We start from the raw sequence: 14,316 nt of genomic DNA, 5'->3' as shown, positions 1-14,316 counted from the left end.
ATTGAGCCAAACAATTTTTTGAAAGTAATTTTTAATAGGCTATTCCAAGAACAGATCTATGCTTTTACAAAACAATTCTTTGACTCCAAAGAGAAAATATGAGGCTAGAATTGTATTCATGGAGGTTCAGAAAATACTAAGAAACAAATGAGACATTAACAGGCCAGTGAAGTTTCTCTAAAGCAATCATCTTTCTGTAATGGTTTCAGTGCTATATATGTACAAATCTAAACTTAGTGACAAGTCACCTCCTTCGCTACTAAAGTATCTTCAGCAAATAACTGGTTTCAAAATTTGACAGTAACTGAATAATTTACTGTAAGAATTTTAAAGACCCAAGTTTGCCAAACGGCATTTAACGTTTAATGCATCTAATACTTTTGCTATCTAATTAAGAGGGTTCTGCAACCCATCCTAGTGGTGAAAATGCAGCTATTAGAATACTTTCCGTCTTATTTATACTCAAATTCTAGAGCATCTTCAACATGTGACCTGAATACAGTGAATGGCACATATGCCAACAGAGAGGATCACAAAGAAGGGGAGAAACACGTTTACTTGGAACCTTCTATGTGACAGGCACTGTACTAGTTTTTTTTTGAGATAGGGTCCCACTCCATCGCCCAGGCTGGAGTGTAATGGCTGGAGTGCAATGGTACGATCTTGGCTCACCGCAATCTCTGCCTCCTGGGTTCAAGTGATTCTCCTGCCTCAGCCTCCTGAGTAGCTGGGATTACAGGGGCACACCACCATGCCTGGCTACTTCTTTGTATTTTTAGTAGAGACAGAATTTCACCATGTTGGCTAGGCTAGTCTCAAACTCCTGACCTTGTGATCCGCCCTCCTTGGCCTCCCAAAGTGCTTTGATTACAGGTGTGAGCCACCACGCCCGGCCCTTTTCTGTTTGTTTTTGAAATGGAGTCTCATTTTGTTATCCAGGCTGGAGTACAGTGGCATAATCTTGGATCACTGCAACCTCTGCCTCCCAGATTCAAGCGATCCCCCTGCCTCAGCCTCCTAAGTAGCTGGGCTTACTGGTGCACACCACCACACCCAGCTAATTTTTGTATTTTTAGTAGAGATGGGGTTTCGTCATGTTGGTCAGGTTGGTCGCAAACTCCTGACCTCAAGTGATCCACTCGCCTTGGCCTCTCAAATGGCTAAGATTACAGGAAGGCGCCACTGCAGCTGGCCTATACTAGTTTTTATAACATACAAGAATACCTAACATTTTGAAAACCCTCATTATTCCAAGTTCTTTACAAGTATTTTCTCCTTTACCTGATCAAAGACCTTTTCCAGTTAGCCTAGCAGGTAAGGGGGAGGCAGGTGTTCACAAAGGGACCAGAGTCGAGGCTAGAGTCCACACTGTGTACCAACACACTGTACTGCCTGTGGGTATGCTGGTAAAGCAAGTCACATTCATGAGGCCTACTGAATCAGCTGCATCAGCTCATGGAGTCCTCACAACACCCCCAGAAAGTAGGAATTATCCCTGATATGCAAAGTCAGGGGATGAGACGGTCTGAGGAACTGGCCCAAGTTCACATAACCGAGAAGCAGCAGTTAGTTAGGATTTGAATCCACCTAGGTCTGACCCCCAACCTGTGCTCTCCTTTTTCCATTATGCCAGGCTGCCGTGTCTCATAAGTAATTGATACATGCAGCTCAGTTACCTAAAAACTGAAAGTTTCCCAAAGGCATAAATTATTATCAAGAAAATCACAGGATGCTGACAGTGTCATAAAAGCAGGAATAGTATCTCCATATATAGGGAATATTCACTCACCCTGCACATCCTCCCACCGCAGCGGAACAGCTACACCAATCACCTTTCTTTCCCTTCGAATCTAGACTATATCTAGATGAATATCTATCTGCATGGTGTCAGGTATACCGTAAGTCTGTGGCAAGCGTACCTGAATATACTTTATTTCACAACCTGACACACTACACGTTTTATGTAAGTGTCTCTCCCTACATCCCACTGCTGGGTAAACTCCAGGAGGTGAAGTACTTTGTGTCTTTTTTCCACTCTTAGATCTTCAGTGCCTGGAACGGTGTCTGGTCCATGGCAGGCACCCACTACATATTTGTTAAAGGAACAAATACATGATTGATTGATCTGGGAATAAAAGTACACCTGGTTCCTAATATAAACACATCCTGTACGCTTATTGTGAGCTTGAAAACCTTTCAGAGGTATTTGGAATTTGTTTTTTGAGTAAAATGGAAATAGAACAGATTGCTTTATACTATGAGTGTTAGATATTCCTAGTTGTGAAAATTTCTGCAAAACTTGTGTGTGTGTGTGTGTGTGTGTGTGTGTGTGTGTGTGTATGTGTATTTATTTATTTTTAAAGAGACAAGGTCTTGTTCTTTTGCCCAGCCTGGAGTGCAGTGGTGCAATAATTCTGGCTCACTATGTCCTTGAATTCCTGGACTCAAGTAACCCTCTTGCCTCAGCCTCCTAGGTAGCTGAGACTACAGTTACATACCCTCACGCCCAGCTAATTTTTGTTTTTAAATTTTTTATAGAGATGGGGTCTATGTTGCCCAAGCAAGTCTTGAACTCCTGGCCTCAAGTGATCCTCCTGCCTCAGCCTCTCAAAGTGCTGGGATTACAAGCATGAGGCAGTAAAGTGTATTTTAAATCAGTAATTATATAATGTGAAAATGATTAATCTGCAGGCAATAAGGAGACAGCATTCATCAATTAGCAACAAAAATGCCATGAAATATTACATTGCTGTGTATGTAAAGTGAAGTAGGAGTAAGAAAGAAAACCTGGCTGCAGTCTCCACTTCCCACTCTTCCCCAGGTGATCCCTGGGAAGGTTACTCCAGTTCACTGAGTATGGATTTTACCTGTAAAATGAGACGTGAGGACACCTAACCTGCCTGCCTGCAGCGCTGCTGGGAAGGACTGAGAGAGACATGGGGAGGGTCCCTTGCTCAACAGTCTCACAGCCCCCTTCTCATTTCAGTTGTCACACTTAACAAGCTCTAGTTATATACGACAGTGCCATTTTTATTTACTGTCTCTCCCATGACAGTGTGGGTTCCCTGATGGTCAAGAGAACATTCTGATTACCATCACCTTCTCAAGGCCTAGCACCCTGTCTTACACAGAGCTTTATACTTTATAAATATATGATTATTATTTTATAGCAAGATTAATACCTACTAGACCTTAAATCCTTTTCCTCACATAATCTTTGTTGTTAAGATGTAAATACCAGTGTGATTTTTAAAAATACTGAAAACATTCTGAATATTCATTATATGTTGGGTAATTTCACATATATTTAATCAAACCACTGAAAAGACAGCTTCAGAAATCTAGGACATGTCTCTAACCCTGACTAGGGTTGGGGAACACAGACCATCACCGAGCCCCAGATGGAAGCCTCATGAGGGCATCTTACTAGCTGTGGTTTCCTACACTGAGGCCAAGCAACCATCAGATTTCATGTTCATTTCCCAATAGGTCACAGTACTTGGGAGGTATGGGGTGGGGAGAAGGGAGGAAGCCCTTTCTGAGCAATACAAATGGTAATTACTTGGCAGCTGTATTTATCAATTATGAAATTCGTGTTCTAGGACAAATCAATCTCATGAGTTAGGGCTGCCAGGAGCCCATGTCTTCCATTAAGTTCTAGATGTGCTCTGCAGAGAGGCCAAACCCTGGAGTAGAAAGAGGTAAGAGCAACCCTGAGACCTCTTCTCACCATGGCTCTGCATCATCTCTACTGTAATATTAGCAGGTGATCAAACGTGTCTCACTGGTAGACCTACTGTTCTCAGCTTCCTGCTCACGCAGATAATGCTGTATAGCAAGATACCAAAAAACCAAACTTCTCCATCTCAGCATGATACTGGAGTCAAGTAAAATTTCCATGCTTAAAAAAAAAGACATTGAAGGGAAACCTAGGGCCAGGTCAAAAGGCCTAGAATTCAATTAAAAATGGACTAAAGGGTTGGGCGTGATGGCTCATGCCTGTAAGCCTAGCAGTTCGGGAGGCTGAGGTGGGTAGATCATTTGAGGTCAGGAGTTTCAGACTAGCCTGGCCAACATGATGAAACCCTGTCTCTATTAAAAATACAAAAAAATGAGCCAGGGGTGGTGGTGCGTGCCTGTAATCCCACCTACCGGAGAGGCTGAGGAAGCTCCAACTGTGCCACTGTACTCTAGCCTGGGTGACAGAGTGAGACCCTGTCTCAAAAAAAAGACCAAAGACTCAAGGGCCTGGGAGTACTGTAGGCACAAGAAGTAGAGGGCTGGGCTGGTCTAGTTCCGTTCTAGGTGATGCTGCTACATGACAGGAAACAGCAAGCCAACAAGCCAGCATCAACTATGCTGGCAGGGAAAGAAATACTAAAAAATGGACACAGGCTGGGTGCGGTCGCTTACACTTTCAAAATCCCAGCACTCTGGGACGCTGAGGCAGGAGGATGCTTGAGTCCAGGAGTTTGAGACCCACCTGGGCAACATGGCAAAACCCTATCTCTACAAAAAATACAAGAATTAGCTGAATGTGTTGGCAGGCACCCGTGGGCCCAGCTACGCAGGAGGCTGAAGTGGGAGGATCACCTGAGCCCGGGGAGGTCCAGGCTGCAGTGAGCTGTGAATGCACCACTGCACTCCAGCCTGGGCAACAGAGGGAGAACCTGTCTCAAAAAAAACACCAACCAAACAAACAACAATAGACATAAATAAGTGGAATTTCATGGCAGAAGCCTGACATAAAAAGTTTTTACATGCTCACTAAAGGGATCTTTAACATACAGACAGAGGGGACCAAAAAAAAAAAAGAAAAAACCCTGTAGGTCCTAATACCTACACTTAACCAAAATTCATATTTTATTTCCTTTCAATTCTCTTTTCCTTATTCCATAGTGTGTTTATGTTTTAAACATAATTGTAATCATAAGTATAATTTTGTATGCTAATTTTTACATTTAATATGCCAAATATTTTTCCATGTTATGTGATCTCTGCAAAAATTTTCATTGACCAGTATAATAATACATGAAGCAAATATTCCAGAGTTTACTTAATGATGGGCATTTAAGCTACGTTAAGGGTGACATTATGTCTTACTTTAAGGCTCATGGTACACACTGTCAAACTATCTTTCAAATGCACCAAAAATCTGTGCTTTATTTAGTTCGTGTGTCAACTAACTGAGTCAGAGGGCAGTCAATAAGCTATGGAGCATTATTTGATACAAGATATGTTTTAGAAAATATGAAAACTGACTAGCTTACGTTCGAACTTTATGCCGACCAATGACGAAAGAAACCTTCCTGGTCCAGGGATTCACGAAGCTGGACCAACTGGAATCCAGTATGATGTAGTCTCCATTTTGAGTACAGAATCGAATGGGAGAGTGTTCAAAGGGAGGATGCCCTGCATACTTCAAGACTATATAAAATAAAAAGATGAAAATGGGATTTATTTAACACACATACTGACTACAAATGTCCTTTTTTAGCCATTTATTTGTAAATGTTTTAGTGTTTTTTTTTTTTTTGAGACACAGTCTTGCTCTGTTGTCCAGGCTGGAATGCAGTGATGTGATCTTGGCTCACTGCAACCTCCACCTCCCAGGTTCAAGCAATTCTCATGCCTCAGCCTCCTGAGTAGCTGGGATTACAGGCATGTGCCACCATGCCCAGCTAATTTTTTTATTTTCAGTAGAGACAGATTTCACCATGTTGGCCAGGCTGGTCTCCAACTCCTGACCTCAGGCAATCCACCCACCTTGGCCTCCCACAGTGCTGGGATTACAGGTGTGAGCCACTGTGCCTGGCCTGTTTTACTATTTTTAAATAGAAAAGAATTGCTTTAGCAGTTTCAATCTACTGTCTATCTGGTTAACGGTTGCACTCTAATGAGATGAAAAAAAAAATTAGAACAAATCAATGATAGAAAAACATTTCTTCCAATAAAGAAGTAGGTCCTTACCTTTTTGGTGTATGGCAACCATCAGAGAACGATCTTCAGGGTGCAGGTAGGTTAAGATCGACGTTCCAATCAGGTCCTGAGGTAGGTAACCCAGCAAAGGCACTGCTCTGGGATACAGACACACAACACAGGTGGCACGTCACACTCATCAGGTAATTCCTATAATTTAATTTCATTCTAAATCTGAAACAATTTTATGCAAAGCTATTTATCTTAGCATTTATAAAAACAAAAAAGAACCCAAGTGCTGATCCTGGGGGAAATGGCTGCGTAATCTAACACATGTTGGTTATCGGACATGTTGCATCAGAATCATCTAGGGAACTTGCTAAAATACAGATCATATATTTAGTCAAAGAACTGAAATACAGCTTCAAAATCTAGAATGTATCTCTAACCCTGACTGGGGTGGGGAACACAGACCATCACCAAGCCCCAGACGGAAGCCTCATGAGGGAATCTTACTGGCTGCAGCTTCCTATGTTCACACCAAGCAGTCATCGGATTTCATGTTCATTTCCCAATAGGTTTCCGTACTTGGGGGTAGGGGGTGGGAAGAAGGGACGAAGTCCTTTCTGAGCAATATAAATGATAATTATTTGGCAGCTGTTATTTCTTAATTATTAAATTTGTGTTCTAGCACAAATCAGTCTCATGAGTTAGGGCAGCCAGGAGCCAATGTCTTCCATTAAGTTCTAGACACGCTCTGTGTAGAGGTCAAATCACAGGCTCACGTAAGCTTACTAAATCAGAATCTCTGGAAGTAAGACCAGGCATCTGTATTTTTAGCAAGTTCCTCAGAGGACTCCGATGCCCTCCATTATGTTTATGTTGCCATTTAAAAAGTCAGCAAAAAGCACATCGTAACACAGAAAGATGCTGATGATGTTAAATGAATAAAGCAGGTTGCTAATTTATACAGTATAATTAAAATTACATAAAAACAATGTCATCCAAAAGGTGATATCAGATAGACAGCTAGTATATAGATACAGTTTCAGGATAAAGGTTCATGGGAAACTTAGAATGGTAAGACTAAGGATGCCTCAGAAAAAACTGGATTCCATAAGTATTTTCCATGTGTAGAAACCCACAAACATTTTCTTTTTTTTTTTTTTGTTTTGAGACAGTCTTGCTCTGTTGCCAGGCTGGAGTGCAGTGGCACAATCTCGGCTCACTGCAACCTCCATCTCCCAGGTTCAAGTGATTCCCCTGCCTCAGCCTCCTGAGTAGCTAGGACTATCTAACACAACAGATTTAAGCTATTTTAAGAACTATATTTAACTAAATTTTCTTACTTTATACAGATTAAGTATTTCACCCATTACTATTTGGTTTCAGAGTAAATATCAAATAAACTCACTTTCAGATGTTAAAATTTTTTAATTAAAAAAACTATGAAGTCCAGGCACGGTGGCTCACACCTGTTAATACTAGCACTTTGGGAGGCCAAGGCGGGCAGATCACGAGGTCGAGATTGAGGCCAATATGGTGAAACCTGATCTCTACTAAAAATACAAAAATTAGCCGGGCGTGGTAGCACGCTGCCTGTAATCCCAGCTACTTGGGAGGCTGAGACAGGACAATCACTTGAACCAGGGAGACAGAAGTTGCAGTGAGCGGAGATTCCGCCACTGCACTCCAGCCTGGTGACACAGCAAGACTCTGTCTCAAAAACAACAATAACAACAACAAAACAACAAACAAAAACACAAAACTATCAAAAAAATGTTTTTGACATTTCTGCTTTACAGTTATGTGTGGTGTGGTGTGTTGGTTCCCAGATTTTCAAATTTCATGAGTAAGTAAAATTTTAAAATAAATGTGGGAAAAAAACTTGGGATACTGATGTGGCGATATTTATATTTACTCCAAATAAAGATATTAAAAAACAGCAATACACAATAACAACTACCTACTATTACTATCGTTTAAATAACAAAGACAATTTCAACATCCCCCAAAAGTAGGAAGGACATAAGTTCAAAATAAAGAACAATTCTTTACAAAAAAATCATCTGTTCTTCCAGCCTTTGCCCCTGCTTCAGACTAACCAAAACTGCATCCTAAGCTGATTTGCGATGCACTTGCCAAGTGGAAATAACACCAGAACAGGTGCTAGAAGAGCAGAGTCTCGGTCCCAGTTTGAGCACAATCAGATACTACACATTTGTTCTCAGCAAACTGGCCCCTGGGTTCATTGTCTTCCTCTGTAAAATGAAATAATTCTTGGCCTACCTAAAGTATACTGTTGTGAAATCAAATATAACTTGTCATCACTTTACAATATGTAAGATATTTATATTAAAAATTTAGATAACACGCATTTCCATGTAACAAAAATCAAACAGGTAAACGGATAGATTTCAGTTATATAATGTATAAACATGCAAACATAATGTAAACTTCTTCACATTTGTATGTATTTCCAGAAACACATTTCTTTTAGGCTTAAAGAAGTACTTACCTTTCATCTACTTCAAGAAAAACACACCCTGGGGTGTGTGTTGTGGTAAAGATTCTTTTATTCACCGGGATTCGAGGAGCTATAAAAAAAAAAAAAGAGACTAATTTAAAGGCAAATATCTAATTAATTATCCACCTAACTACCTAACATATTAAAAAAAGAACAAAATCTTTATGAAATTGAAGAGGAAAAATTAATAAAAATAAAATCAGTGCAGGAAAGAGAAGCAGAAATTAAATTTTTCTTTTACAAGCAAACTTCCCTGAGTCCTTCCCCATCCCGTGTAATTGTGTTCTGCTTTGCAAGTTGTGTAAGTTTATAAATTCTTGTATTCTTGTTCTCTATAGCTGATACAACTGTAAGTTTCTATAGCTCAGCGAAGGTCATAAGAAATGCCCAAGCAGGCAGGACTCCGGCCTTCTGGGCACTGTAGCAGAAGGCAATAGATAGGGCCGGTGCTAGAATCCTTGAGCTTGACCGATAGTGAACATCTGGGTCGCATAGCAACAGTCATATGTAAGCCTAAGTTAGGTGCCTATCATTGCTTGATAAATTGCCTTGGTTCTACACCTGCAAACTTGTTTTAGTGCCACTGTGTATTTCATGTATAAAAAGTCACGCCCTGCCTTTGTTAAGGGCTCAGCCATTTTGTTCCCAGTCAGGGAACCAGCTGGGCCGGTGTACACCTAAAATGAACTCCTTCTGTAACCTCAACAGTCTCTCTGAAATCCTGCAACAAAATGGTACAAATCTCATTTAGTGGCCTGGCCTTCAAGCAGCCAAAGCTGCAGTTAAATGATAATTTTATTACTAACTACATTTTATTTAGGGCAAAATGTGACGCCTACTAAAGTCAATTTTAAACAGAGAGAGAAAGAATGTGCACATTAAATAGTTATCTCTCTTTTTTTTGAGACAGAATCTTACTCTATCCCCCAGACTGGAGTGCAGTGGCATGATCTCTGCTCACTGCAACCTCCGCCTCCCAGGTTCAAGTGATTCTCATGCCTCAGCCTCCCAAGTAGCTGGGATTACAGGCACCTGTCACCATGCCTAGCTCATCATAAATAATTTAATAGTTAAAACTGGAATAACTAAAAAGTTTAATCAGATTTAGTAGCTACATATAACTAAACAAACAAAAATATTACAAATATTATTTAGTACCATATGAATATTCAAGGTCAGGAGTTCAAGACCAGCCTGGCCAACATGGTGAAACCCGTCTCTATTAAAAACACCAAAATTAGCCAGAGTGTTGGTGCACATCTGTAATCCCAGCTACTTGGGAGGCTGAGGCAGGAGAATCACTTGAACCTGGGAGGCGGAGGCTGGAGTAAGCCAAGACCGTGCCAGTGCACTCCAGCCTGGGAGACAGAGCCAGACTTCATCTCAAAAAAAATTGGTATGGTCAGTTCTGTTCTACTGCTTGCTTTAAAAAGGAAGTGCAGCCGGGCTTGGTGGCTCATGCCTGTAATCCCAGCACTTTGGGAGGCCAAGGCAGGCTGATCACTTGAGGTCAGGAATTTGAGACCAGCCTGCCCAACAAGGTAAAACACTGTCCCTACTAAAAATACAAAAATTAGCTGGGCATTGGGGCAGACACCTGTAATCCCAGGTACTTGGGAGGCCGAGGCATGAGAATCGCTTGAACCTGGGAGGTGGAGGTTGCCGTGAATTGTGCCACCACACTCCCGCCTGGGTGACAGAGCAAGACTCAAAAATAAAAATAAAAAAATAAAAAAATGAAGTGACTGATATATTAGGGAACAATTTGAGCAAATGCTAATATCTCATTTGCATATGCACAATTTCATTTTCAAGAAAGCTTAAGTGAATGCAGAAAACAGCATCCAGTTGAAAGGAACTACTTACGAATACACAAAAACAGGTGTGGTGGCTCATACCTATAATCCCAGCACTTTAGGAGGCCAAGGCAGGAAGATCACTAGAGCCCAGGAATTCGAGACCAGCCTGGGCAACATAGTATGACCCTGTCTCTACAAAAAATAAATAAGTAAATAAAATTAGTCGGGCATGATGGTGAGTGCCTGTGGTCCTAACTACCTTGGAGGCTGAGACCAGAGGATCACTTAAGCCTTGGAGTCTGAGGCTGCAATGAGCCATGATCACATACTGTGCTCTAGCCTGAGTGACAGAGCAAACCCGTCTCAAAACAAAGCAAAACAAAATTAAAAAAAAAAAAAGAATACGCAAAAACATACATACACACCTCAAACATCTACCTGCTACCTCAGTCCGTCCTGTGGTATGAGCCCTATTTACTGTAGTGTTTGTATATTTCCTAATCATTTAACACGTGTGAAACCATGTTACCATTTTTATTTGATTCCTGTCTTATTTTTAATGTGCAACTAAGTTTTTGAGTTTTGTGCTCCTAAACCCCTTCTTCCCATAAGCCCTGTGGTTTTTATTGGGTGACCGTTGCACAGGATGGTGATTTGTAGGAGAGAATATGTCGTATTACATCCAAACTGACTTTAAGTAATACATGGAAGCTGCCTATGTATTAATATATGCACTAGAAATATAGTTCTGCTTGTAAAAGATATAACATACATTTTACTCGGGGAGTTTTCACACTTCGAAAACATAAAATCACTCTTGTGGCCTCTCTGGGAAACAATTTCAGCACTCTTCTTTCACACAAGACAACAGAAGGCAACACTGAATGGGTCACCAACAGAGAGAGGACTAGAAGATTGGATCTGCTGCGACCATTCGTTCAGCCGTGCAGACCACGAAGGCAACGACTGCACAAGCAGCCAAGGTCGGTAAACAGACATCGGTGAAAAACAGCTTCAAACCCCTGAAGAATTTAAGGGTCAAACTGGGGACCCCAGCGCTCTTTTTTTGTTCTACGACTGACATAAACAGACTTTCCCGTGTTCCTGACTGCTGACATTTCTGCATCTTATCTACTGACTTACCTTCGTAACCAGAGTGAATCTTTTCAACCACAGTGAGACAGCAAGGCTCCGATTCCGATTCTGGCTGGGCAGGGTGATGGACATGAATCAGATAAGGGATGATCCGGAATGGGGAGGGACGCTTCTCTTGCTCTCTGTCTTCACCTCCACTGAGGAGATTAAAGATATTAGTGCTGGTCCTGATGCACCCTCCAGGCCCACTGTGAACCAAGGCTGGGAGAAATGTTTTATTGGTAATTTCCAAGAGAGACAGACCCACATTTAAAATGTTGAAACATGTTTGTTTTCAAAAGAATATGTTAGCTTAAATTTTTGATATTATTCAACAAGGAAGAGGTCGTGTAAAGAGCTGGCTTAGGTTACTGTGAGTGTAAAAACAGAACTAGTGTTTCCATGACTTTTCTCCTGACCCCCATGCACTGAATTCCCAGTTTGGCTTTTCCCCTTCTGCTGTGAAGAGAGACAGGCATAGCCGTCTCATCTGTCTCATCTCACACATCTATATCAGCTGTCACAAGACAGAAAACGGGGTCCTCTGCAATCAAGTCCCGGAGCCAGTTCTGTGATCCCTTTCTATACTCCCTAAAAAGCAATTTCGTCTCCAGCTTCAGTGATGCCCTCATCACTGACCCTCACATGGGGTCAGGCGCTCCGTCCATACAGGCAACTGGCTGAGGAGGAAAGAAATAGCCGAGACTAAAACCGAGCTCAGCAAGCCCTGCCCTGGCCCAGAGGGCATGCCCTTTCCACTCCTCACCAAGAACCTCTCGGTAGGGGGCTCCGATTGACGACTTCAAAGATCGTCACCCTGTGTTATCACTGCAGCTGCCCAGCAGATGCTTCTGCTGGGAGATGCCACTTCACCTAAAATCAGAAAGCCCAAGACTGAATTCACACTCACCCACTTTCACTAATCACACGTCTACTCTCTCGCCAGCACATAAAGGCGTGACCACCAATCCTAGGGGAGTCTTTACTGCCAGAGATTCCCCAGTTCATTCCCACTCCGCCTCACTCTTTTTTTTTTTTTTTTTTTGAGGCGGAGTTTCGCTCGTTACCCAGGCTGGAGTGCAATGGCGCCATCTCGGCTCACCGCAACCTCTGCCTCCTGGGTTCAGGCAATTCTCCTGCCTCAGCCTCCTGAGTAGCTGAGATTACAAGCACGTGCCACCATGCCCAGCTAATTTTTTGTATTTTTAGTGGAGACGGGGTTTCACCATGTTGACCAGGATGGTCTCGATCTCTTGACCTCGTGATCCACCCGCCTCGGCCTCCCAAAGTGCTGGGATTACAGGCTTGAGCCACCGCGCCCAGCCCACCTCACTCTTTAAAAACAAACAAACAAAAAAACCAGAGTCTCACTCTGTTGCCCAGGCTGGAGTGCAACAGCACAATCTTGGCTCACTGTAATTTTTGCCTCCCGAGTTCAAGCCGATTCTCCTGCCTCAGCCTCCCAAGTAGCTGGGATTAAAGGTGTGCACCACCACACCCGGCTGATTTTTGTATTTTTAGTAGAGACGGGGTTTCACCATGTCAGTCAGGCTGGTCTCGAATTCCTGATCTCAGGTGATCCGCCTACCCTGGCCTCCCAAAGTGTTGGGATTACAGGAGTGGGCCACTGTGCCTGGCCAAAACAAAATATTAATGTAGTGTTTTATATTCACACATTATTTGACCTTCCTTCTCTGAGGTCTTAAAAAAAAAAAAAAAAAAAAAAGGGAAACTGAAATGAATGTTTCCTACCTCTGTTCACTGAAAATTCCTAGAAGTAATGACAACCCTGTAGCAATAACCATCCCTACCACATAGATTTGGCCTCCAAATATGAATGCCATTTCCCACATGGAACCAGGGATCCTTGAGAAGTGACTGACTCCAAGTCTGGGTTAAGAAATGTCTAAAACGAGTCTGGGGTGTCTGATGCTTAAAACAATAGAAGCTGTCAAAGACCACAGGGCCCTCTCACAAAGGTGCAAGGGCCAACCCGAAGAGATTCCTACTGGCCAAAGACGGGACCATTTTAAGCCTCACAAACATTAATGAGAACTTTCTCTCTTAGCATGACATTCTGAAATCCTGTTGGAGGAAATCAGATGAGATCTGAGCTGCGGTAACCGGTAACTTGGGAAGAGGGAGTTAAAGAACTGCTGCTGGCAGAGATGATGCTAGAGTGGCCACGGGTTCAAGTTATTACAAAGCTGGGTGATGAGACCATTTCGGTTCATTAGACTATCTTCTGTGTTATGTTTGAAAATTCCCAAAGTAAAAAGTTTTAAAAATAAGTGATAAACTTAAATAAAACATTTCAGGCAGAAGTCCCAGCTCCCCGTGGCGTGGCCCCTGCTTCCCCATCTTCTTCCATCCTTGCTCCTGCCTCCACTCCAGCCACAGCAGCTCTGTCATTCCTCCCACAGGCCAGGCATGCCCCACCCCAGGGCCTCTGCACCTGCTGCTCCCTATGCCTGGAACACACTTGCTCAGACACTTGCCACCCTCAGATACCGGTGTGGCTCACCGCCTGCCCTCCTTCCGGCTGCTGTTTCCAATTAGGCGTCCTGAGCTCCTGGATAACCCTGAATACAACAGCAAGCTCCCACTTTGCAGAACTCCTGCTCTTTGCTTTACTGTCTACACATAACTTATCACCGGCCAACACACAGGCATCTGAACGTGTGTTTACTATTGGTCTCCTCCTCACGGAATTTAAGGTATACAAGGCAAGAACTCTGCTTGAATCCCAGCAGAGTGTCTGGCTCAAAGAAAGCACCCCAAAATATTTATTAACATCAGAAACACATATAGTACTTACTAGGAGGCAGGAGCTGTTCTTCAAACAACTTAGTTGCAAATGAACACAGCCGCTCCCACTGCCGCACCCTTCCTCAGGCTGTCCCTCCCAAGCATCCATATCCTACGAGCTCAAGTCCC

General features: G+C 42.6%; 1 protein-coding gene across 9 annotated transcripts in view; it reads right to left on the bottom strand.

Moving 5' to 3' along the window:
* PER3 (period circadian regulator 3) overlaps positions 1-14,316 on the bottom strand; it is a 69,447-nt gene that overhangs the window by 44,880 nt on the left and 10,251 nt on the right. For all 9 annotated transcript variants that reach the window (XR_005580831.2, XM_039474332.2, XM_039474336.2 and 6 more), the window contains 4 exons: positions 11,389-11,537; positions 8,438-8,516; positions 5,971-6,077; positions 5,271-5,427 (listed from right to left, as the gene is read on the bottom strand). Coding sequence is in view for 8 of the 9 variants with exons in the window: in XM_039474332.2 (XP_039330266.1) it covers positions 5,271-5,427; positions 5,971-6,077; positions 8,438-8,516; positions 11,389-11,537 (492 nt within the window). In the remaining variant the exon portion in view is untranslated. The remainder of the gene's footprint in view (positions 1-5,270; positions 5,428-5,970; positions 6,078-8,437; positions 8,517-11,388; positions 11,538-14,316) is intronic.

This window comes from Saimiri boliviensis, chromosome 11 (assembly GCF_048565385.1).
Source record: "Saimiri boliviensis isolate mSaiBol1 chromosome 11, mSaiBol1.pri, whole genome shotgun sequence".
Lineage (NCBI taxonomy): Eukaryota > Metazoa > Chordata > Mammalia > Primates > Cebidae > Saimiri > Saimiri boliviensis.
This window is presented reverse-complemented; position numbering and strand designations above follow the sequence as displayed.